The 27,276-nt window shown below is 41.5% G+C and overlaps 1 protein-coding gene across 1 annotated transcript in view; it reads left to right on the top strand.

The window, feature by feature from the left end:
• The first annotated feature begins 3,111 nt into the window (after positions 1–3,111).
• Positions 3,112–27,276, top strand: part of PFDN1 (prefoldin subunit 1) — a 61,631-nt gene continuing 37,466 nt past the window's right edge. The window contains exons 1-2 of the mRNA XM_074962136.1: positions 3,112–3,255; positions 4,075–4,241. Of these exons, the coding sequence (XP_074818237.1) occupies positions 3,112–3,255; positions 4,075–4,241 (311 nt within the window). The remainder of the gene's footprint in view (positions 3,256–4,074; positions 4,242–27,276) is intronic.

Raw genomic sequence — 27,276 nt, 5'->3', positions numbered from 1 at the left:
GGCTAGTTCTAGAGGTATAAAAGAAAGAATCAAAATCACTGTCTGCTGGTGTAAGGGCCTTCTCTTACTGTGACAGTTTGAGGCGCTGTTCTTAGGCTAAGGCCTTTGGCTAAGCAGCAGAGGCAGCCATAAGCTAGGAAGCGAACAGTCACATCCTCACATTCCAAACTAGTCACATTGAAATAAGGTGCTATTGGGCTGTGAGGCACTATCAGGACAGGATTGTATTCCTATCACCTCCAGAGAAAGGGAAGTGCCTAGAAAATGTAAAAGGAAACTTAGTTTGATAGCATCCTGTCTGGCAAGAACTCACTTATCAATAGCTGGGATGTGAAATCCTCACTTCTGTACTGTCTTGTCATTATAGTTCCCACTTTGCTATTGTTTGTCTGTATAATCTCTGTCTGGTTCTGTGATTGTTCCTGTCTGCTGTATAATTAATTTGCTGGATGTAAACTAATTAAGATGGTGGGATATAATTGGTTAGCTAATCATGTTACAATATGTTAGGATTGGTTAGTTAAATTTCAGGAAAATGATTGGTTAAGGTATAGCTAAGCAGAACTCAAGTTTTACTATATAATCTGTAGTCAATGAGGAAGTGAGTGGGCGTGGGTGGGAGGGGATGGGGGAGATGGAGATGGAGATGGAGATGGGAACGGGAACGGGAACGGGAACAGGAACAGGAACAGGAACAAGGAATGGGGGTGTGGAAATTGGAATCATGTTTTGCTAAAGGGGGAAATGGGACCAGGGAATGGGGGTAAGGAAATTGGAATAATGTTTGGCTAAGGGCAGGAATGGGAACAGGGACACAGGTGTAAGGCTCTGTGGTGTCAGAGCTGGGAAGGAGGATACTAAGGAAGGAAACTGGAATCATGCTTGCTGGAAGTTCACCCCAATAAACATCGAATTGTTTGCACCTTTGGACTTCGGGTATTGTTGCTCTCTGTTCATGCGAGAAGGACTAGGGAAGTAAGTGGGTGAAGGAATAAGCCCCCTAACAGTATCCCTGTGACTTTTTCAGTTCTTGGCTCTCAGCTGAGTCAACCAATAGGAATGGCAATTTGTTCCTACCGTAGCAGTGGTTTCTGTGATGTGGACACCTGTCCACAGGGAACTGGATTAAGACCTCCCTATTTGTTTAAATTAAGAAAGTTGCTAGCTGCCTGCAACAGCGAGGCAGAGATCCTTTCAGTGAAATTTTAAATGGGTAAAGGTAAATACACTTTAATACGATGGCCCATTAAACTGATGCATGTAGTTAGGTAAGTTTCCAAAAAGGCTGGGAGACACTTTGTAAAAAGAACAGCCATTTCTATGAATAACGTTTGCAATTACAGTAAATTAGAGGAGCTGTCAATCCTCATGTTTCAGGATGTAAGCTAATCACTGCCTGGTCAGGAATAAATTTCTCCGGGTGGTGTAGTATTGCACAAATTATTAAGTGCATTATGGGTGGTTTATATCTTCTCTTCCTTGGGGTATAAGAACCTAGATGGATCAGGCATTGGCCAATGCTTCCGTTAAAATAAATGGAAGTCACAGGATTTTGGAACATGTCAAGATTAGCCCCGTGATGCTTTACATCAGTGGTTCTCAACCAGGGGTATGTGTACCCCTGGGGATAACCAGAGGTCTTCCAAGGGGTACATCAGCTCATCTACATGTCTGCCTAGTTTTACAACAGGCTACATAAAAAGCACTACAAAGTCAGTACAAACTAAAATTTCATACAACTTGTTTATACTGCTGTATATATAGTGAAATGTAAGTACAATATTTATATTCCAGTTGATTATTTTATAATTATATGGTAAAATGAGAAAGTAAGCTATTTTTCAGTAACAGTGTGCTGTGACACTTTTGTATTTTTATGTCTGATTTTATAAGCAAGTAGTTTTTCAGTGAGGGGAAACTTGGGTGTATGCAAGATAAATCAGACTCCTGAAAGGGGTACAGTAGTCTGGAAAGATTGAGAAGCACCACTTTCCATGTTTAAAGCACTGCACCAACATTAAGTAACTACTGAGAAGTATCAGAGTAACAGCCGTGTTAGTCTGTATTCGCAAAAAGAAAAGGAGTACTTGTGGCACCTTAGAGACTAACCAATTTATTTGAGCATGAGCTTTCGTGAGCTACAGCTCACTTCATCGGATGCAAATACATCCGATGAAGTGAGCTATAGCTCACGAAAGCTCATGCTCAAATAAATTGGTTAGTCTCTAAGGTGCCACAAGTACTCCTTTTCTTTTTACTGAGAAGTAGTATCACAAACCATTCCAATAAAATCCTACTGCTCAGGTTGCAACTGATCACTATGTATGCTCTGGTACTGTATGCTCCCTCACTTGTGGCTCAGCTTATGGGCAAATAAAACTGCACCATAACCTCCAATGAGAATTAACACACAACAGTCATGAGTGAACTGATCTGAATTCCTTGTCAATAAGGCTCTCTCAATAGCAGCTTCTCTTTGTTTCACCCCTCTTGTCATTCCTGTGAAGTTTTCCAGTTTATTTAAGCCAGATCCTACCCACTGACGTCAGTGGCAACACTCCTGTTGACTTTCACAGGAATAATCCCTTGTACGCCCAGCTCCTTGGGCAAGGGCCTTATTTTCGTATTAGCTGGTGAAATGCCAAACATACCTGTAGTGTAATAATGCTTATTAATAACAATGCATACAGTCACATGATATTGTTTCTGGTCCCTGGTTGACCTGCAACTACAGGACACATGACCACTCACATTGTGTGATGAGATATCCTTTATGTTTTATTTGGTCTATTGATAGTTTGCACGGTTCGTAATCTGCAATTTCAGCCATTCATCTCAGTGAGCAAAGCTTGGGTCTACCACAAATACAATTCTGCAATGGCCTGGCTAGCATATATGGGCACCACTTTCTAAGGGGTAGAGTTAGAAGAACTGCTCGACTGTGTGTCAGAGACCCCATACTGCAGACAGCTACGGGTGATTCTCCTTTAGCTCAGATGGCAGCAGGTTGTGGATCTGGGTGGTATCCCTGCTGTACTGCAATTTGGTTGTCAGTAGCCCAACAGGGACGTGGGCTTGCCGGTAACCCTCCAGGACTGTCTTGGAATCCCCATGGGTCGCTGTCCAGTGTGTGATGGGGGGCGCAGAGGCGCACCTCTCATTGCGCACGCGCACTGGAATGGGTCCCACTGCCGTGAATGCGCACGCGCAGAGGCTGGCAAGATGGCGGCGCCCGTGGACCTGGAGCTGAAGAAGGTACCGGCCGGGCCCGGTTTGTAGCGCTGCGTGCGGGGGGCGGTGAGCGGAGCCTCCTTTCCTATTGCCTGGGTGGCTGCAGGAGAGACGGCCGCAGCAGGGCCCTGCCGGGTGTCCCAGGGTTGGCGGGAGCCAGGCCCCGCCGCCTGGGACTCGCTGCGCCGGGGAGCTGTGGGAGCGTGAGCACCTGAGAGACTTCCCCACAGGCCCCAGAGAGACACTCGACCTAGCTCCCTGCAAAGCTCGCCCTCTGTCTGGCCACAGGGCTGATCCCCTCCCCACCAGAGGGTAGAGCTGCTCCCTCCCATTGCTGCTGGGCTGGGCAGGGCGAGCTTCCCCAGCCCTGACCTGGAGGGAACTAGAGCTGTTAGGGAAGGTCGTGGGCGCTGGGAGGTGGCCGGGGAAGGCTTGGGGAGCAGATATAAGTGAGTCAGGCCAGGCATCCACAGTGAAGAGGAGCAGTCCAGTGCCCCAGAAGGGAGGCAAATCACTAGGGATGAGTCTTGCTAGACAAGTTAAAAACATGTATGTGTGCCACACAGGAGGGCAGATCCTTGATCTGACAGTCTGTCCCCAGAAGCTTGTCTGTGTTTGGAATCCCTGGTGTCATTATAGCTGAAAGAGGCAGTTCACTTTTAAACCCTTGCACCTGAGTTAGCTGTTGCTGAGTTTTCTGAGTCCAAAATGAAAACAGCTGGAACATGTCCACAAGTGCTACTTATTACTCCTGGACCAGTAAAACTTCAATTACCTGTGCAAAAGTTATGATGTTCAAGGCCAAAATTTCCATAATTGTAACTTGCCTACTTTTTTCATTAGGCTTTTACTGAACTGCAGGCCAAGGTTATCGACACACAGCAAAAGGTGAAGCTGGCAGATATACAAATTGAGCAACTAAACAGGACGAAAAAGCATGCACACCTCACTGATACGGAGATTATGACTCTCGTGGATGAGACACGCATGTATGAAGGTGTAGGGAGAATGTGAGTAACTTTTTACCGATTATGATGATGAGATTATGGCCACATTCTTCCAAATTGCCAATAAAACTTGCTGTAATGGCAAGTAAATTATACTACTTTTTGAAACATTTCTTTCTTTAGTCAGTGATAAAGTGTCAGGTTTGTAAATATTAGCTGCCTTTTGCATACCTCTGATCTGCCAATCCTCTACTCTCCTCCTTCAAAACATATCATCTTTCAGGGCCATAAACTTTAATTTCCCCCTCATAATAATTCTGTGTGTATGTGTGGTGTAGTGTCCAAGGATGGCAGTTAGAGCTGTGTTGGCCCTACACAGGGGAAATTCTCCCTTGGCTGTCTGCAGGGCTTTTGTGTGTCCTATAAGCTGCTGGAGCAGCACACAGGGTCTCCAGCAGAGGACAGATGCTCTCTCATTGTCACTTATTTGTATGAAAAGTATTCTGGCTTTTTTGTATCATACTGTGTTTAGGTGTTTTATAATCCTATTTTTAATTATCATTTCAATGGGTCTTCAGTAAGAGGGACTTACTGCACTGTAATTCCCAGGATCAACCTTCTAGGTACAACGTTTGCTACTCACCAGTCTTCTGGCATAGTTTATTTCAAAGAGTGCTTATATATTTTTGTTTGCCTTTGCTCACGCGGATTACAGTTCCATTTGGGGTTTCATGAAAGTTTATAGACTCCAGCAGCAGAGCTTGTATTCCTTATAAACCTGTTCAACTTTAACTGCCTGATGAAATATGTATTTGACTCTAAGAATTGTATGTTTCCTAGTTTAATGCATTCATTCAGGGGTTATCATTGTCCAATGGAACTGAAATGGTGACCTGTTCATTAGCATGTTAATTAAAGTTCTATGAAAGATGTTCCCTAGAATCTTTAGAGAACCAAATGAAGTGAACTGGATGCCAGAAAGCTGTTTGTCCAGGTGCACTGTGGCATATGTTAATTCTAAAACAATACTAGGAAAGGAGGAAAATATAACCTTTGTGCGTTGAACTGTCTTCAAAAGAAACATAGCTTAAACCAGCGGTTCTCGAACTTTAGCAACCCAAGGACCCCCATTTTGATTTAAAAGTTTGCCACGGATCCCCAGGCCCCACCCCTGCCCCATCTCTTCCCTGCCTCTTTCTGCCCCTCCCCCTTCTCCCCTTCCCTCCCAGTGCTGTTCCCCGGTGTGCAGGAGGCACTGGGAGGGAGTGGTAGGAGTTGAATTGATCAGCAGGAGTTGAATTGGTGACCGTGGACCCCAGGCTAAGAAACGCTGGCTTAAACTAAACCTAATATGTATTTTGATGGAATGCTAATGATACCTTCCTATTGTAATTATGATACTGTCTTGTAAAAGGCTACATGAACTAGTCTTTAAGCTAATAGTGTATTCTTACTGGATAAGTGTTGTGCTTAATGCTCTGAAAGGAAAAGACAGACAAAGGTTTGGGAGTACTAGGGTTTTTCTTTCATGTAGTGTATCAGGTAATACCGACAAATTGTCTGGGCCCACTTGAAGGGATGTTCTATATCTCGTTTCCAGGGGTCCAGTATACTGTACATACTGTCTCTTACTGTTTTCTGTAAACTGCCAATAAGTATTTTATTCATACAGCTGAATTTAATTTTGAGGTGTTACATGAGGGTATTGTTGACTGGCACCTTCAGAGGAAATGGGTTTCAGTCCCCTGCAAAGAGGCAGAGAAGTGAATGATACAGCCTGTAGGCAGATCAAAGTCATAGAACTTAAGGCCAGAACAGACTAGCAGATCATCTAGTCTGACCTCCTGCATATCACAGGCCAGCGACACACCCAAAAACTAAACCCAACAATCAAAATTAGACCAAAATATTGCAGCCACAGAAGACTAATAGGCCACAGGCAGAGAATAGGTGGGACCAAGATGCAGCAATGTCAGAGTCCACTACAATGCGAAGTAATTAAGTGAGATATACCCAGATAATCTTGTCACATGACCCACACTCCCTGCTGCAGGGGAAGGCAAACCTCCAAGATTACTGCCAAGTTCCTGACATCACATATGATCAGTTAGACCCTGAGCAGGTAAGCAAGAGAAGGGTTTCTTCTTCAGAGCAGTGAGACACTAAAACAAAGATAAGATGGCAACTGTATTGCCCTTTAAAACAATACCTGGAGTGTTTCTTTTGTGTTTTTCCCTTTAATGTAAAAAGCAATTAAGGTCCCAGTATCCATATCAATTCCTCTCCTTACTTTCTTGTCCATCTTCCACATATAGTCTAGAGACCCCTTTCTCTCTGTGCACCCTTGATTACTCTGTGGGCAGCAGGCACCAGAGTAACCATCTTTCTGCGAGCTTTACTTCTGCTTCTCTACCTATGACCAAGAGAGGGGTGTTTGGCCCCTGCTGGACTCTCTGTTTGTACCACAGAATATGCATGTGCCATCTTATTTATATTATTACCATCTGTATTATAGTAGTGTCTAGAAACCCCAACCAAGATCAGTGGCCCTGTATAAGCCACTGTGCAAACATAGAATAAGAGACAGTTCCTTCCCTGAAGAGTTTACAATCTAAATGGCTTCCACCTACCCTTAATTCCCTGAGTTCAGTTTCATGTATCCTCAGGGAATTTAGTTGAACCAATATCACCTGTTCTGCTATGTTGCTGGTGGCCAACTACCTGCTATCTCTGAAATTTGTTTTTCATTCTGACAAAGCTTGGATCCCTTTCCAGTGTGGGAGTTACACCCCAATGACACAAAGATCTTCCTTTAGTCCACATTGGCCACTCCTTGATGTGTGATGTGTTCCCAGTTTGGGCTGGAAAGGTTGGCATGGGTTATATCCTCATAACTAAAGAGCCTGCTGTTGAAATTGAAGATAGACTTGTGGTAGTTGGTGGTCCAGGGCTTGGTAGAGGTGAGTGAAGATAAGGAGTACAGCTAAGGTTGGCATTGGGACCTGAATTGTAATTTATCAGAATTTTGAGCCTGCAGTATATTGTAAATCATGTCTGTTGTTGTTTTAAAGGGCAATATAATGTGAACTCAGTTATTTGCCTGGGAATATCCTATACTGGAGTTTTATCGTAGAGGAACTAGCAACTTTGTTTTGTACTGCCTCCCTAATGTGAAGGGAGAAAGTGGTCCTGAGGATGATTCTTTCCTTCTCACCTAGTTTTATGTGAAGGGATACCATCAACTTGAAATCTAATCAGATTTAAATAGAAAGGGGGAAAAAAAAGTTAAATAGTTGCAGGTATTGCACCTGGCCCTGAGTCCCACTTCGGGTTTTTATGGTTTCACAGTTGCATCTTCTATATTGTCGCAATATTTTTTCCTTCGCTGTTGTTGTTTGTGAAAAACCCATGCAAATAAGGGGGCGACAGGGGAAATAGCAACACAGGCTGTCCATAGACAAGCACTGTCAAATGCACAAAGAAAAGAATGAAAAAAGAGAAATTTTACTTCTAATCTCTCATGGCATAATCTCTCCTATTACTTGTAACAATAATAGGCAAACATTTTTCAGGGTGATAATATTGATGGGGAGTCCCTTTAAATCAGAAGTACGGTAGTTGGTTTTTGCTCTAGTGTGCCCTCTGGGGCAGAGCACAAATTAATTTGTTTGGTTTATTTATACAGAATAATCTTTCCAGAGTTATGATCCTGTCTTCATCCTTAAATAGGATCTCAACCTCTCCTATGCCTCATTAGTTATAGGAGTTTTGACACTGTATTGTAAAATGGAAGGTAGTTTTAGTTTGGGATGGATGATAATTGATAGCTCATTCCACTAGGAACCACTAGCATTCTCTTGTAACCTACTAACACTTTAGTAATCCTCATGTTAATGGCTTGTATGAATGTTTGTCTGCTGCTGTCTCAGAGATAGTGGGGCCTGCCCCTTTAGCTCAAGCAGTAGAGACTCAAGCTTTTAGATACAGACATCCTGGTTCAGTTCTTATAGATTACTTGACGGTGGGTATCGTTACACTCATGCGCTTGAAGGAGGAAGGCTTTAACAGAAGTGGTTTGCAAAGTGGTGAGCTGGTTGCCTTTTCCAATAGCTCTAGGCTAGATAACATTGTCACCAAACACCCAGGCAGTTCTAATGCTCAGACTCCTTAGGGTGGATTCCTTTATTTTCCTCATTACTTTTGCCAGGAGGAGCTATTTTTTAAAAAAACAAAAAACTGTTCTGAAATGGTAAAATCTGAGACTGCTATAGTGGGATTTAATCTCCCCCTCCACCACCACAACAAAAAATCTATCTTGTGTTACACCTGTCAGGAACGCCTCCAGTTCTGGACTAAATCTCTGTTCTTGTGAGTTGGGATCAAGACCTGAGGTTTTAGTCTGCTTGGCACCTGCTTCTACTGTAAATATTTGTATTTGTTCCATTTGTTTAATTGTGTAGTTGTTGGATGTAAGAGGGAGCGAGGCCTCATGACGATTTGTGGTTTCCTACTGCTGCCTATCAGTACAGGGATGTTGTGGACTGTGACCTGTGTTGCTAACCAGATGAGCTTACCATGGCTACTGTGTTCTGTACTATTTGGAGCTTTGGCCTGCTTCATTCCTAGATATGAATTGCAGTAATCAAACTTGGGGGTCGTGAGTGTGGATCATTCTATCGCCAGGTCTGTGTCTGATCAAAAGGGGCATGATCTTCTGGCTGGTTTCATTAGGAAGTATACATGGTTTTGACATTCAGTAGGATCGAGGGATCCAAACAGGCTCCAAGCTGTACACTAACATAACTGTCTCAGGATGAGGACAAATATCCTCCACAGGTGGGGATGTTACAGAGGAGGCAGGTTTTTCTGAGTGGTTCCTTCTTCCTACTAATATCACCTGAGTCTAGCTTGGTTTTAGCTTTAGCCAAACATTGTTTGCTCAGGCGCTGCTTATTTTAGATGTAAAAGTTGTTAGACATAGCTGGATATTATCTTCATGCTGTTGGCAGTTCAGCCTGGATTGTCTCACCAGGTTCATGTAGATGTGGAATAACATGAAGACAATTGAATCTTGCATGAACACACTGGTGAAGGTTTTGGACATGGAGAAACAGTTGCCCATTATCATAGAATCATAGAATATCAGGGTTGGAAGGGACCTCAGGAGGTCATCTAGTCCAACCCCCTGCTCAAAGCAGGACCAATCCCCAATTTTTGCCCCAGATCCCTAAACGGCCCCCTCAAGGATTGAACTCACAACCCTGGGTTTAGCAGGCCAATGCTCAAACCACTGAGCTATCCCTCCCCCCCAAATTACAATTATCTGGGTTTGATTTGAGCCATTTCAGGTCATTACATTTCATGTCTGCATCTTCTTGGAGGTGAGCCACCAATGTTTGGTGAACATCTGTAGGGAGCGCTACAGAGAAGTTCAGCAGGAGGAATATAGGTGTACTTTCGTTTATGGACAGATGAAGTTACATGCCAGAGTAACAAGTGATGTGTCTGGCCTGAAGCCTGACTGGAAGGGATGCAGGATACTGGCAATTGGAAATTGAAGTTAGATAAATTTAGTCTAGGAATAAGTTGCAAATTTTTAACAGTTAGGGTAATTAAACATTGAACACCTTACTTGGTTTGTAGTGGATTCTCCATCACAGGAACTTTTAAATCAAGATTGGATGTCTTTCTAATATATGTGTTTCAATTGAAACAAGAATTAATTCAGGGAAATCCTATGGCCTGGGTTATGATGGAGAGATTATCACAATAGTCACTTCTGGTTTTATAATCTAGGAAATGTCAGGTAGCATTAGAGGTTGTTTTTTGCCAGCTTCCTTTTCTAAGCAAGCTAGTGAAGGAGTTTAGACATTGGGAGGAATTTGTTTGTGAGCTCTCTAGCTTCACATTATGGTTTCTTCAGCACTGGTTAGAATATTGCATGTCTTAAGGTGGGTGGTAGGTTACTTTAATAATAATTTTTTATCAAAGGAGGTGTGGACAATCTCTAAATCAAGGTCCTGGGTGTCGTTTACTCTTATACCCCGGAAAGGGTTGGGGTTCAGAGTCAGTTTCGGACTTTAATGTCATCAGTGCACCTGTGAGTAATTGTATGAATGGCCAAATTATTGGAAGTAGGCTGTTTTTGTTCCTATGCTTAGCTTTAATAAATTCAAAACCCAGCTCACTCACAGAACAGTATTTTGACTTTTTGTCTAGAAAAATCTTTCAGTGTTTGCCCAGTGTATGTGTATAACTTAGAGATTCAAAAAGCATTTTACTCTAGATCTCGGTTATACCTGTGTGAAATGCATGCTGCCCCAGAAGGCAATCAATTTAATCTCTCACTTCTTCACGAGCACTATATGAATGAGTATTATGGTTTTTACTCTCCTCCAATGTTCCCTCTAATTTTTAACAGATGGTGTGCGCAAAAAATTTCTTTTGTGCCGCCACCAAAGCGTGCGCGCAAAAAACCAACCAAACAAAAACATGCCGCCGCCGAAGCTGGAGTGTGCGTGGAGTTTCGCAATGTGCGCGGGGTTTAAGATCTGTGTGCGCGCGAACAGCTTAGAGGGAACAGTGCTCTCCTCTGCTTTCAACTTGAGCACGTTGTCTTTTTGATGCCTTTTCTGCATCATAGTAATGTGAAAGCCAGTTTTGTCATTCCCAAACCTGTGTTTCTTTGTTGCAATTTATGTGTAGCGTGCAACCCACCTCTCTTCAGCGTAGGATCTTAGTAGTGCTAGATTTACTTCTACTATAGCTATTTTTGATTTAATACAAGGAAAGTCAGTGCCGCATAGTAGGAGGTGATGAATTGCTGTATACTGTAAGTTTCCGTTGCTTAGAAGATATCCCAGCCTCGTGGCATCTTGCCAAGTACATTTTAGTTCTGTTACTTCATATTCTTTTGAAAGGCTTGTTATGTAGCCTGATACAACTACCATCAACTTCTAGTTTGGCTACTTAAGCTATTTGTGAACTGACATCATCATGTTGCTTTAAGAACTAGGATGAAAGTTTAAACTACAGAATTCTCTGTCTGAATATTTGAGACCTTTCCCTTTACATACTTCTAACATTCAGATAATTAATAGATCCAGTCAGAGTTGTAAGGGAAAACATTTATTTACACCAGACACACTATACGGTTCACTGCAGTTCTTGTTGCTGTGGGATGCCAAAACTGAAGTTTTTTGTCATGTATTGATATTTAGTTATTTAGGATGTGTCTTCAGTTTTACTCCTCTGACACTTTTTTAGAAGTTGTATGCCCAAGGAACAGTCTGATTATAAAAATAAAACAAATTCAATAACCTCATACAACTTTATTTTCAAGCTTGTGCCCAAGAAATGTTCTGTCTGCATGGCAACTAATAATAATCTGATTTTGATCATGATTTTTGAAGTGTGGGTTGTTTTTTTTTTTTTTTAACCACACAAATGAAAAATGATGTTAGAATTGAGAGGTGCAAAAGACCTAGATAATCTAGTCCATTTCCCTGGAGGTTTGACCATGTTGCTACTTTCAGCTGTTCTTGGTGAGAGTCAAAAGTCATAAATTAGCAGGATCCCTATTTTCAGCAACTGCAAAGACAAGTCTCTGTCTCATACAGAAACACTTTTGCATACAGCAACAATCATAACTTTTTTGCCAACAAAACAGTAGCAAAATCTGGCTCTTCTCGGTGACCTGTATATTCACATTTCACAAAGAGCTGAGGGACATGCAGGGCTCAATTTACCATTCGCCTAACCCTACCTAACCCTAAGACTCCTGGCTGCTGTCATGGAGGTTTTTGTGTCTGCTACTCTTCTCTACTCCCTCAGCTTCTTGGAACTACTTCAGTGCCTACTGCTTCTATTGCTGGTAGCTTTCCCAAGCTGCAGGGTGTAGTGGACATGATTTTTATCAATTTCACTTCTGCCCATGGATTTCTGAACTGACCTGAGTCTTATTAATTTCACTCTTCTGCTTGGATAAGCTATGAGCAGCAGTAGGGGCATTGGAAGAGAATTGTAGTTAGGAAGATACCCCTGTGTCAGGTCACTTTGCAACCATAACTTTTTAAAACCATTTATATATGGTTATACCTATGTGAAATACATGCGGCCCCAGGGGCAACTGATTTAATCTTTCACTTCTTCATAAGCACTATATGAATGAGTATTGTGGTCTTTACTTTTCCCTTCTCTGAACATGAGCACATTGTCTCTCTGAGGTGCCTTCTCTGTATCATCGTAGTGTGAAAGTCAATTTGTCATTCCCAAACATGGCTTTTCTTCATTGCAATTTATGTGTAGCGTGCAACCCCACCTCTCTTCAGTATAGGGAGCTTAGTAGTGCTAGATTTACTTCTACTATAACTATTTTTATGTCCCACAAGGAAAGTCAGTGCCACATAGTAGAAGGTGATGAATTGCTGTATACTGTAAGTTTCCGTTGCTTAGAGGATATCCCAGCCTCGTGGCATCTTGCCAAGTAATGCCAAAGTGTGCATGTATTATGTGTGCGCGTGTATATATAAAATAGCTTTATTTCAGCAAAAAATGATGCTGAAGGTACTTGTGCTTGCCAGGGCAAGCTACTTCTGCTTGCTATTGATAAGTAGGTTTTTCGTACTCTTGATGCAGGAGGTACTAGGATTTTATGAATACACCGGACCCTCGCTAGAACGCGCATCTATATAACGTGAATTCGGATATAACGCGGTCGTGGCCGTGGATCCCAAATTTAAGTACAGTACAATTTTTTTGAGTATAGACGCTATAAATCGACCGCTGAGCGCTCTCCTGTCGACTCTAGTACGCCACCAGAATGAGGAGTGCAAGCACAGTTGACGGGAGAGCGTCTGCTATTCATGTAGCTGAAGTTGCGTATCTTAGATCTACCCCGCGTGGTAGTGTAGACAAGCCCTAAGACGATTGCTATAGGCCTAGAAAGCCATACAAATGTAATGTGATAAAAATTTACAGGTACAGTACTGTATTTATCTTTAGAAAGATGTCAAAAATGTTGGGCAAAAGGAAGGCTTGGTGCAGGAGAAATTGGAAGCTATCAAATGACTTAGAAATGGTGAAACCCAGGCAAAGATTAGCCGCGATATTGGCATTAACGAGTCCACCTTTTCTGGATGGCTAAAGAATGCTGACAAGCTCAGAACTTAATTTCATAACCCGGATGAAGAGCATAGCCTTCAAAGAAAACGAGCCCATTTAGTGAATGATGCCGATCTTGATTCTGCAGTGTACACGTGGTTTGTGCAAGAACAGCAGAAAGGCATTCCGATCTCTGGTCCGCTTATAGCCATGCAAGCGGAAAAATTCAACCGGGAACTTAATGGCGAATTCAGGAATTTTAAGGCGATTTCAGAAAAGTCACTGAATCTCTCAGATTGCAGTTTCGTGAGAAAAACACTTTGCTGATGCCGACGCTGCGCAATCGTACCCTGCGAAGCTGAGGGCAATTTTACAGGCAGAGGGTTACTCGGAGGAACAGGTTTACAATGCAGACGAAACAGGAATTTATTATAAAATGTTGCCTGATAAAACCCTGGCTGTCAGAACAGATGAACATAAGAAAGAAGGCTATAAACAGGCAAAGGATCGCCTTACTTTATTGTTTTGTGTGAATGCAACAGGCAAGCTTAAAATTAAAACCGTTGTGCATTGGAAAGTCTCGCATGCCTCGGTGCTTTCATCACTTAAATGTGAATTGCATGCTGTTTTCGTACAAGAACTCCAAAAATTCCTGGATGACAAGAGATTTTTGAACAATCGTTCTTCACTGAATTTGTCGCTTCTGTGCGAAGCATTTGCAGGCAAAACGCTTAAAAGAAAAGGCCGTTCTTTTGCTAGACAACTGTCCAGTGCATCCTCTGGCTGAAAGACTCAGAACCCGTGATGGTAAAATATGGGTTGAATACTTACCTAAAAACACGACTTCCAGAATTGCTTGATCAAGGTGTTATCACCATTTTTAAGCAGCACTATTGATGGAACTTGGTATGACAAATGATAGAAAGCAAGTTGTCTGTCATCGATTTTCTGAAGAAGTCGACTATAAAAGACTTTTACATTGGTGGTGATTCCTGGAATTTTACACACTGAAACAATAAACTGCTGTTGGATGGTGGGACTGAGAGAGTCGTTTGGCCACCCACTCCTGGAAGAAAATGAAGAAAGCAGATCAGTCTGATGAGGAATTTGACTTCGAGGGATTTACAGAGGAGGAAGTTGGAAGAACAGACATGGAGTGGATGCAGGAGCTGTGCCAGCGACTGTCCAGGCTCGGGGTAACTGTTCTGCCATAAAATATCGAGTCCTGGATAAGAGGCGACAATGAAGTAGAAGAATTTTGTCCCGTTGCTGAAAGTGTAACGGATGACCAAATTCTTCAGGCAGTATGACCAAACACCATTCCAGAAGCTGAAGAATTGGCCTTCACTGTGGAAGAAGAAGAGGAAGATGAAGTTCCAACGTCAAATATGACCGTAGCCGGCTTAGAGACTGCTTTGAGATGCAAGACATTGAGCCTATAAAAATTATGCAGCTACGTCGTCTTTTGCAGTTTTCTAAGTGGAAGCAGCAAAGCACTAAGAAGCAAAAGCAACTCACCGGCTTTTTAAAGAAAAACTAGACTAGTTTATTGTAATGTCTACTTTAAATCTCTAATAAAGCAACATTTTTTTTTCTCGTTTCCTTGAAGTAGTTTATTTTCTAAGGTTTTCTATACTTTATGGATGTGACATTTACTGTATACAGTAATTTAATTTTAACGTGGTCCCCGCTATAACGCAGTACTTGGCATGGATTCCAAATCCCACGTTCTAGCGAGGGTCCGGTGTACTACACAAAAAAACCCCTTACATTCAAAGAACAAGAAGATTGTAAAGTCAGGCAGTAAAAAGCTGGGAAATGTCAGAATTAAGGTTGCCTGTGTAACCTTAATTTGGGCCCTCTTGTGCATAGGTGTCATGATACAGTCTTCAATAACATGATTATGTGCTATTTTTTCCATAACACCCTGGTGCAATCCATGCAAAGGGCAGACTTCCTCTGGGGATGTATCAGGGTTGTGTGGTAAGGCAGACTGTAGTGTGTAAGACCTCTGCTTCATTTGTTGCAGAAGTTGGAAGGTGTATTGTGTTTGAGGCAGGGGACTGCAGGAACAGAAAGGAGGGTCTCATGGTTAAAGACAGTTGAATGCCCTTTTGAGGAAATAGAATCCATTCCTTCCTCTGCCACAAAGTTCCTGTATGATGATAGACAAGTTGCTGAAACCAGCCTTTTCACCAATGGTCACTAACTGCGTGTTCCTCAATTTCTGGGTGCCCAACTTGAGAGCCTGGGGTTTGATTTGTAGAAGTGCTGAGCTCTCACAACTGCATAGAAGTCAGTGGGAGCTGTGGCTTGAAGTGTGTGCTATATAATGATAAGCACCTGAATATCAGATTTGGCGCTTAAAATTAGTTGATACTTTTTATCAGAATCTTGATGTGCCTGAGCTGCTTCTTTGTAAAATGGGGATAATACCACCCCTTCATCTCACAGGGATTTTGTGAAGATAAATTCATGTTTCTGGAGCAGTTGGATATCACAGTGATGAGCGCCATAGAAAAGCCTGAGGAAATTAATAATTCTGTCTTCAGAGAAGGGTCTGAACAGTGTACTGTAAATAAATCCTAGGGCCACACATTAAACAATGAGGAGAAAACAAACTATTGAATAACTGTTCATTTAGTGAGCACCATCCATCCTGTGCACTGAACAAGGCCTGGGTCCTGTGCAAAAAAATGTGTGATCCTGTAATTAAAGATCGTATTATCAAGCATTCACACAGAGCTGCCAAATTAAGTTTGCAAAGGCAACTTTAATTCTGGCCTGTCCAAACTTCGGACTGCTTGACTTTGCAGTTTTAACATAGATTTGTGTGTGTGTAATTTACTAGGGTTTTAAAAAAGCAAACTGAAAAAAGAACAGTTCTGTTGTGTAGCAGCATATTGACACCCCTTCGGCTGATCAGGAGGGTTGGAACATTTATATTTACTGTACAGCCCTCTGCCCCTTGAACTAATAGTGTAACTGATAGCAATATTCATCCTCTCTGTGGTCCAGCACCACAGGAGGATGTAAGGTCCATGGATATTTACAGACAGCAGAAGAATGGTGAGGCTGGGGAATCCTGGGTTTCATTCCAGGCTCTGGAGAGATGTGGGCTCTATTGTTTATTGACTCTTTTGTCCTTTCCCCCAGGCTTGAGCCCCTCCTGCCCCATCTCCCACAAACTGTCCCTACCCCACTCTTATTCTCCTTGCCTATGCAGTCCCAGTCTGCACTTGTCAGGCTTCTTGGCCCAGTCTCCTTGCCCAACCAGTCCCATCATCCCATCTCCACTCCAGTTCCCAGGTTCTCTCACCCTCACAACCCAGTCTCACCAGACTACTTGTCCCAGTCTCCTCCTTTCCCGTTCACTGGTCCGTTTTTTGCCCCTCTGTATTAGAATGAGGCTGCTTCCTCCTCTGCACTACCTGGATGCCAGCAGGGGAAATAGGCTCCCTGCTCTCATTCCCAGTGCCTGGCTTGACCCCAGTTTAGGGTGGCCACTCACCTCGTCCTGGAATACCAGACATTCCAGTACTTCCTAGAACAGCATGGATCTGCTCCTGTTGGCATGATATTGGACGCATGGTGTGGGTGAAGTTATGCTGCGTGTGGGGGTGCCATTTTTAAGAGCCCCCCCCAAGTGTGCCCCCATGGTGCATGCAAGGTCACACCAGATGTGGGGGTGTCATTTTTAAGAGTGTGCCACTCTGTCTCCAGGACTTTGTGTGCGAGGTCATGCTGGTGGGGGCAAAGGGGTGTGCTCTTCAAAAGGGCATCCCCCACCTGATACAGTACAAAAGCATGTCTGGTTTTGTCATAGTACTGCATGGGAGACAAACACTAGAAAAGTCTGACTGTCTGGTTTAGTACTAGATGAATGGCCCGCCTACCTCATTCTGGAGCAGCCTTTACAGAGAGAGCCTTTCTAAACTCATGTAGCCGTGGGCTGGGGTATGCTCAGTCACTCTGTGGGGATGGTGCATGTACAGTGTGGTCAGCATTAGGAGCCAAGGACTTTTCAAAGTCTTAATTGTTCAGCTCTAGCAAGTCTCTCGAGTATGTGGAAACAGAGATTTTTTCAAAGGTTTATAACTTGGCCAAATTTAGGCAGATTTTGATGGGTATAGACCCTCTATCACATTGAGTCCCAGATCCAAAATATGGTGGCACTAGAACATTAAATAAAAGGTCACCAGCATTTGTTAACATGGGGAAAACAGAGTATTTTCTTCTATCCTTTGTTCGCAGAAAGGGCTGAACCATTTTGACTGAAAGTTCAAAAAAATTTCAGCCTGAGGCAGACATGTGGCATGAAATTTTCAGCCCAAATGTTAGTTTGGCAAAGTTATGAGTAACTAAAATCAGGGTCTTATAATAGGAAGTGTCAGGTAACCTTAGTAATAGGCATTTCTACCAGTCCTACAAAAAAGCTTGTCTTCCAGGTTCTCCCATCCATGCTTGCAGTGAGAGAAGTTGCAGCAAGTTAACTGTTATGCTTTTTACACCACATGTGTAGCTCTCCAAGTTAATTTGACACACTGTAACTCTACTACTGTGGCATAAGCTGTGTTCAGTAAACAGCCTGATTATCTGTAGTCCAATGACAGTGTATTATCATGTAAATGCTTGAACACAAAAAGATGTCTTGCCTTATACTTCGAAGGTCAGCAATCCAGTGGTAGACTACTTCAGGAAGCAAGTTCCATAGCACTGGATCCCTCACCTTATCTCAGTCCCCAGTTATGCCCATCATCTGCAGGCTGTCATCAAATGCAACTCATCTGGTGTGAGCTGTAGCAGTCGTGCACAGAGAGATCTCTAAGATATGTGGTTAAACAAACACGAAGTATTGGGTGAGCTTCTCTTCTAAACTTCTGACCTTGCAATGTTCCTGCTTCAGGTCTTTTGCTGTCTTTGCTGTAGTATGTCAGAGAAGGTTTCTCAGGGTATTTAAAACAGGAGCATGGGGAATGTTTTTGCTTAGCCCCTTAGGCTTCAAAGCATCTAAACCATCACCATAACTAAAAACATTTATCCAGCTTCTCTTAGAAAAACTGAATAGATTTCCCACCCTTGTCATTTGCACAAAAGGCCTGAAGACCAAGGAAGCCTTCACATTTTCGAGAATAAAGAGCACTTCACCAATTTTTTTTTTATACAAACTGTTCTTGAGTTCATTCTTTTCCTGGTCGCAAAGCTGACCTCTCCATTAAAGGAATTAAACATGATCAAAGATGCAGGTGTGTCCAGAAATATATCCGTCAAGTGACTGGACATCATTGTCCATTTTTGGCCATTTGGCAACATGGAGAACATGCAACAGTATCAATGTGTATGTCTCTTCCTGACTGGATTTTTAGTTCTGAGCTGAAAATATCACTTCTGTTGGAACGCACACATGTACCAGACAGAATGGCAAAGCTCTGAAGGCTTTTTTTCTGAGCATCACAGAATTCCTGGGGGATGCAGATTTGTCAGCTGGCCAAGGAATGTCATCTTGTCAAAAATAGCTATTTCTTTACTCTGGATCCTTGTTTATGAATCAGTTTCTTCTTCCTCAGTTGTCACCTGCATGATTATTCCCTGGGATATATCTTGATTGTTGACTATGGAGGAAGTGCTTAGTCTTGTTTTTTAGATATTCATGAATAAATTCTTGCCCTAGGTTTGTTTTTTAGTTACTAGGTACGTAGATTGTGATTGTTTTAGTGCTCTATAGTTTTCTTCTGGTAATTAAACACCTCTTATATATCAGTTATGTTGGTTAGCATTCTGGAGTCAAAAGAACATTTAATATTTATCTCTACATCTGCGATAAGTTGTGCAGTACTACTTCCTCCCATGCTTTTACCTGACAATGATTTTCTGTTTGTATCACGAAAGCAATTTCTATGGTACGTAAAAGCAAAACCTATGCAACATAAGGGCGTTCCAAAATTGGCAAATAAAAAGCCAGGGTTTTTATTCACTTGTGGTCTTTTGCATAGTTGTCCTTATGCCTCACATTTCAGTTTAAGCTCTGTGTAGCTCTCCAGAAGATGCACAACAAATGAAACATCAACTTGTTTTTATAGGTGTAAGGAACATTATGGTTTTTTTGAAGGCCTGGGTAGGTGTAGGACTGCCTAAATGGAGAGGGGGAAATGTGGCAGTGGAATGGAAATACTTACTTTACTCTCTCAAATTCATTCTCTCTTTCCATCACATGAGTATTTATTATATATTAATTCATGGGAAACAGTGTTCAAGAGAACTCTTTAGGTGCTGATGAGGGAGCATTCATCTTAGTCTTTGCTATCTTTCTTTCTCCTGGCTGATAGCCTTTTAATTTCGAGAGGCTCTTCTGCTATACAAATTGATGTTGTTTTACTTCTGTTTTTGGAAAATTGTGCAAAATTTTATGAAATGGATCCTACTGTTGTTAGAAAGGATACATGACAGCAGCACCTTAGCCTTCCCCACCGTCATTTTTAGTAATCCCAGCCCCCACTGTCCAAATCAGGTGCAGCACTGACTGACTGACTTCACTGTGAATTCCTTTTTTTATACAGTATTGTCAAATCTATCCTGTGGAGATGGAGAAGAGTGCATGTTTCCAGCCTCTGTAGCATACAGTTTTGAAAGTCTGTACCAAACCATATTGCATACACCTACCTGAAGTATGTCGCTGGCATATTGTTAGACTCTACGGTCTGTTGTGTTTTCTCTGCTTAACTAGCTAAAAATTGTTTGTTCATGTTGTTTGTTAAACACGAAATTAGAAGAGAGAATGATTAGGGGACTGCTTGGGGTGGGGTGATTCATGACTATGATTTGTTAGAAAGGGAAATATTGCCAATGATATTTGAAATTATCATTCCACTTCCGACACGGATTTATCTTTGGATGTTGCTTGTGAATGTTTGCTCAAGCATCATACTACAGAAAGGAAGTGTGACCATGTGCTTGAGGATTCAAGAAAAACTACAGGGGGTGAAAGAGATTGTTGAAGCAGTTTCCCCGTACTCCTTCTGGGCAGTGGTCCCCTGTAACAGTCTCAGGTATCTGCCAGGTAGCCCAGCCTGGAACAATAACATTTTAAAAACAAAAACAGAAGAACAGTCCAAAACAAACTCACTAGTCCTGTGCCAGGCCTCCCATTCTCCCAAGGCCTCTGACAGTTCACCGTCCCTGCAGGAGTGCAGGGCTGGTCCTTTCCTCCAGGCACGAAGGACCTGCAAGGTCTGCTTTCCTTGCTAGTCAGCCAGTAACTGAACTCTCTTTCTCTCCTTTTAACTGCCCCTTCATTACTTGCAGTGAGTGCAGGTGTAGTGGGATTTGGCTGAGTGGGCCCACAGCAGTTCATTAGCCTTTGCCTGTTCAGTGTGGGGTTGGTATGCACCATCACAGGAAGACACAAATTAGTCGGAATTTCAGTAAATCTTGATCTAGCCTTCGAAAAGAATGGATGGTGCCCTTTAAAAAGCTGACTCTCACTACTGTAGCGTTATTTTTGGTCATACTATGTTTATCACCAATTTAGAGGTGAACCACTACTTGCTTTTTTTAAGAAACTAAGTATGAACAATGGTATAAATCTACCATCTAGTTAAGTGTCTAGCAATGCAGAAACTGCTGTTTGGAAGCTGTGATACTATTCCTGTATGAAGTAATGTAATATGCTGGAGCTGTTGACAGATCCAAAATAAAGGGAAAGCTAAAGTAAACATGGTACAGGTGTAAGACAAATAACATTGTCTCATCAGATGGGGCAGGTGTGCTTGTTCCTGACATGCCACACATAGTTTTGAAAATGTAAGTAGTTTGGCATTTTCTGTTCCTCACTTTGTCCTTGAAGGTCAATAGTTATATAACTTGCAAATGTTAATCTACGCAATTTCATTGTTGTCTCTATAAGAGTAAAGTTAATCCTTTTTTTCCGTCAAATGTCGGAGGTACAACTGCACAATGTGTACATTATTGCACCTACACTTCTTAAACTAAAACTGCCAAATGGCTCATTAAACCTGATGCATATAAGAATCTAATTACCTGTATATAGATACAGTAGTAAAATTAAAAATTTGATTTGCCTCCACAAATGCAGAGAATTGCTAAGAAACTTCTTTGGCTAAAGTTTGTTAGCCTGTAATGGGAGATTTATGTACTATATGAATTTTTGCTCCAAAATATTTGCTAATTGGAGAAAAATGGAGTAGAGTCTAACCGTGTTGAGAATTTTCTGATTTTAGCTGCCTGTTATCTCATAGTAGCAAACATAGGAACAACTTGCCATCTAATCTGCTTGAGATGAGTTGACTCAAATGCATCAGCCAAAGAACATAAGCTGCTTAATGAGATGATAAAAAACAGACTGACAAAATATGAAATATCTAGATATGAAGAGGGAGAGTGTATAAAATAGTGTTTTTAAAACATGTACAATGATGAATTACTATATTGTTTTAAATCTTGTATTGGAATTTACAGCTAGTAGGTGTTTCTCAATTAGATAAAGTAATTAAAACTGAAGCTTGCTGAGTGTATAACTAGTACCTTGTTATGAAGTACACAGGCGAATTATTATTAGAATTTAAATGGACATATGTAGAGAAAGGAGAGGGGTCTGTCCTGAGTGGTTGTGAACTTGAGCAGCCAGCTTCTGTTCCAGTCAAGGTGGATTGTTTGGGAACAAGATCAGCTCCTTTGGAAGCCTCTTTTCCATTGGCTTTGAACAGTACTTAAAATGCACTAATCCCATACTGGGTTACTCTCAAAGCTTGAATGGCAGCACGAGTTCAGCATTAAAAAGCATCTTTAAATAGATGAGGGCATGACTGGGCTTAGCCTAACTTTTCACATTGCTTGGTCTGATTGAAAAAAGCTTTGGCCTACAGCATTACATGTGTGAGGCAAAGCATTTTAGCCAGAACGTTACATATATTTACACAGCATGCCATGATATATTTACTGCATTATATATTTATATATTATATGCAGAAAGCTATGTTAAAAGAACATTAAGGTTGTGTACATACAAGGGAACTGAATTAAAGTTGTTAATTCTAGCATTTCCCAACTTTTCCTTTGCAGTTTTAACATTCTTTTAACATTTTTACTTGTAACTTTTTAGATGATTTTTTTTAAAGTGAATTGAATAACCAAAACTCCCATTTTATGGAACCATATTGACTTCCTGCATGAATCATTGGTCTGGTTGGAATCCAGGACCTTAGATCCATAACACAGACCTTTGCTACTTCAGTCTGAGGAGTAACTAGTAGTAGCATTAGGCTATTGTCCTGTCTGTGGACCATCCAATACAGGCATGTGACATATACTTTGCCAGTGACTTACAAAACTTTGCTCGACAGCAAAGGAATATTGAGAATCTTGGGTTCTGTTCCAGTCTCTGGAGAGTAGCGTGTGACCTAGTGATTAGACAGCACAGCCAAATACAAATTTGGCACATTGATTCTGAAAGTGAGCCCAAATGCATGAGAACTAGGTCTACCATACTAGAGACCTGGGGCCATATTCTAGTCCTTGCTATGGCCCCTTTACCATGCTCCAGTGTACTCAGCCCTATGTTTTTCCTCTCATAGCCACTGATGTAGGGACATGCTAGGAAAGAAAAGGAAGTGGCTGATTTGTGGAATGCTACAGCAATTGTGGGTTTTGGAGAAGCTCATAGGCAGCCAGGTAAGGCTGCAGTAAATTAGAGCAGCCTCTTGGTTGTATTCATAGTTCTGGGAAAAAGAAAAGGAGTACTAGTGGCACCTTAGAGACTAATCAATTTATCTGAGCATAATCTTTCGTGAGCTACAGCTCACTTCATTGGATGCACTCAGTGGAAAATACAGTGAGGTGACTTATATATACACAGAACATGAAAAAATGGGTGTTATCATACACACTGTAAGAAGAGTGATCACTTAAGATGAGCTATTCCCCCTGCTCTCCTGCTGGTAATAGCTCATCTTAAGTGATCACTCTTCTTACAGTGTGTATGATAACATTTTTTCATGTTCTGTGTGTATATAAATCTCATTGTATTTTCCACTGAATGCATCCGATGAAGTGAGTTGTAGCTCACGAAAGCTTATGCTCAAATAAATTGGTTAGTCTCTAAGGTGCCACTAGTACTCCTTTTCTTTTTGCGAATACAGACTAACACGGCTGCTACTCTGAAACCAATAGTTCTGGCAGAGGTGACTTTGTGCTGTTACCCCATATGTAAGGGACAGTGATATCTGCTCACCTCCTAAGGTAGGGGTATGAGGCTTTGCTCAACAATAAGGGCTGTGAAGTGTAAAGAATTAACACCAGTGGAAGAGCGAAACTAGGACTTGTCTCCTCCTAGTGCCCAGTGCCCCTGTGATTAAAACAGATTGAAGCAGAAAGAGGAGCTTTCCCAAACCGGGAAGCAGAGCTGTATGCCCCCCCCCCCGCTTACTTTAGCGTCTGCCTTCTCCTAGGCCAAAGGGGTGGCAGCTGCAGTACTTTCCCTAGCCCAGGAGCATGCTCTGTGTGGTTGGGATTTAGGAAGTTATGCAGGGCTGGAGTTATGCTCAGTGTGGCTAGAATGTTCAGAGATCTTAGTCACAAACCTCTAACAAGTTTTACTGAGCATGTGCAAATGGTAATTTTTAGAGGTTTATAATTTGGCCAAATATGGATGGGTTCTCATTTGGATAGCAAAAGGCATCTCTCTGGCAGATGGATTATCCTGGCATCAATTTTCAGGTTCCTACTCCAAACCTGGGAGGCACTAGAGCTGGTAGAAAATACTTTTAACATTGGCAGAACTACTTATTTCCTCCCTTATCTGATTCTCAGAAATAGCTTGAATAATTTCTACTGAATTTAAAAAAAAAAAAAAAAAAATCTGCCTGAGGCATGAAAAATTTCAGCCTGAATGGTTAAAGATTGGCAAAATTATAAACAACTGAAATCAGGGGCTCCTAATGGAAAGTGTTAGGCAAACTTACGTACAGGTGTCACCACAGTCCAGCATAACTTGTGTGCCATAAAATGTATACTCTGCATTGATTTGTGAACAAGTATCCCCATAAACTCTTTCAGCAAGAGTTTAAATATTTTACAATGTAATACTGTTTTGTAAGTCAAATAGTAAATCCTGGTGTGACATTATGAGAGTACTATAATATCTCATTGAAAGGTGACAGGGCCAGAAAGAATTAACTCAGACTGACCTGACCCATGGCCAAACTTTAAAGACTGGTTAGGAAGATATGTAAATGATAGAGCTTTGAAATGCAAGTCTGCATTGTTAGAGATAGAGTAGATGTTTGTTCAGGTCTTGTGATGTAAGCAAACAAGTCTTGTCTATTGCTATAGCTTTGATTCAAAGATCAAAAAAGGAATATTAACATTTAGGAAGACACTTGAGTGAAACAGTATTATTATCTATATGTCTCTTTTGAAGGTTGTGGTAACCTGTATCTGAACTGTTTAATGGATAAATTATCCTGTGCTAATTGCCATGGCGTTTGGAAGAAGGAAAGTTAAGCCTATTGTTTTCTCAGGCCAAAAGGTTGCAGGAAATGTATAAAAATCTTGGGCCGTGATCCTTCTTCATCTCAGATCTGCTTTGGGTTTCAAGAGGGGGAAATCTTAAGCCATAAGGATTGAGATCCCCAGTCACTGACTGGAGTCACCCTGAATATGGACATTGGACTATAACCTATGGACTATTTCTAAACGGGCTTTTGGCAACTACAAGCTCATCTCTATGACGTATCTAAACCTCAAGAATTGAACTCGAGTCTGTATGTATATTGATCTTTTAACCAAAACTCTCTTTTCTTTTTAAATAAATTTTAGCTTAGTTAATAAGAATTGGCTATATTCTTGTGTGTGTATATATATAGCGTGTATTTTGGGTAAGATCTAAGTTATAATTGGACCTGGGTGTGTGGCTGATTCTTTGGGATTGGAAGAAGCTTTTCTTTTATATGATGAGATAAGATTTTCAATCATCATCATGATGTGTATCTGGATGGAGCACTTTAAGGGAACTGCGTTGTTTGGACTTCTGAGTAACCAGTGAGGTGATACAGGAGCTGTTTTGTGCTGGCTTGGTAAATCTAAGTATTGGAATATCCACCAGCTTTTGGGGTTTGTCTGCCCTGTTTTTGTTTGCAGTTCACCCTAATTGAGTGATCTCAGCTGGCTCCCACGAGCAGCATTGTCACACCTGGCACAAACAAACTGTGGGTTATTGATTAAATGTTCAGTGTGAACATCGTATGTGGGTGTGTTTGCCAGTATGTGAGAGTGACAAAGGGGCCCGCAGTTTATAGGATTACTGATGAGTAGCTACATCCTGCAGACCATGTTGGAGTGGGAGGGGCATAAAATTATCTGTATCGATTTAAATAATGGAAAGACATATGCTAGAAATTTCACATCTGGAAATGGAGGGAACTCTGAAGGAAACAAACAGCTGGGTTTCTAAGGGGAATATATAGCCTCTACCCTGTTTCAAAGAAACAAAAATCCTGCTTTAGGATTAACAGAGGGTTATTGGGAGGAATATAGAAATCAGTGGGGGAATTTGTGAAAGATTTTCTGGGGTGTTTTTTCTTTCTGCTTGTCCTTGGTAATACTGTTACTTTTTTGTTCCTACAATACATTTTATGTCTTTAGAGCCAGCAGTCATGAGGAGTCTCAGACTCATTCATATTCTCTCTCTCTCTCTCTTTCTCTCTCTCGGAGAAATACTCACTCACTGTAATAAAGAGCTGCTTGTGCTGCTGGCATCCCAGATTTTGTTGAACAATCCACAGAATCTCTCACATGGCACCAGAAGAGCCTAATATATTCTAGCTGGCTCCCTTCTTCTCATTTTTACACATTTTTAGGGACCTTAGGAAGTCTTTTATGTATGCAAATCATCAAAAGAACATTGAGCTGTTTTTCTGTTAAAAACTTGCAACCTTATTTTTAATGGACTGTCCTTTCAAATGAATGGAACATCAGTACTTGAGGAATCTATCCTACTACATGAGATATGGATATTTCTTGTATGAGGAGCAGCTGTGAAAGTTATTAGACTTTAAAGTTAACAGCTAATTAAGCTGAAAAGGGAAAATTCACAACTTTCTGGGTGGTGGTTTCATGCTGTTTGGCTGCAGAGTGTATTGGTTTTTGCTCTGAAGGTTCTATGAGTAATCAGGAGTAGAAAGCTTTGCTTCTGAAGAAAGAAGCATGTGAAGTGAGTTTGGCCTCATTCCAGTCCCTAATGGATCCATGTCTAGGTAAAAAGCTTTCTGGAGCAGGGATTGCCATGGTGTTTGTCTTGTACAGCAACGTCCACACATTGGCACATACCAGTCATCATAATTACAATTAATAACTCTTGAGTGGTGGAACTTCACTTGCGGAAACTAGAGGTGGGTGCGGTGGAAGCTTGCTCAGTGCCTTTTTACCCTATGTAGCTCATATCAGTTAGGTTAATCTCACAAGTTCAACTTCACACTTCCGAAGGAGGCAACTGGGCCCTGCTGGCTTTGTTTTTCCTGTCATTTATATACTGTCATAGGTCCATTAACTTAAATTACACCAGCTGAGAATCTGCCCCTTGCTTTTTAAACACCCCAAAACATTATATTGTATGCTAGGTGAAAGTGAACACTCTAAATATTCTAGTCCCTGCAGTGTCACCAGCTATTCAGCTTCTTCATATACTCTGCACTGAATTAACATGTTTAGAATATTTCTTTTGTATACACACTAAAGAAAGCATAGAATCATAGAATATCAGAGTTGGAAGGGACCTCAGGAGCAGGACCAATCCCCAAAGTATCTAGTGTACTTTCTAGGTTTCTTTGACATTACTTAAAATGTCAAAATGTAATACCTATATGTTTCTCAGCAATACAATTCAGTGTAACCCGCTACTGTAGGTACTGCACAAAAACAATCTTGCCTGATTTCTCTCCTACTCAACAATGAACATTCTAGCTAAGTGTTTAGCTGGATTAAT

The sequence above is a fragment of the Natator depressus genome, chromosome 8 (genome assembly GCF_965152275.1).
Source record: "Natator depressus isolate rNatDep1 chromosome 8, rNatDep2.hap1, whole genome shotgun sequence".
NCBI lineage: Eukaryota > Metazoa > Chordata > Testudines > Cheloniidae > Natator > Natator depressus.
The sequence above is the reverse complement of the archived record's forward strand: the minus strand, read 5'-3'. Positions and strand labels throughout refer to the sequence as shown.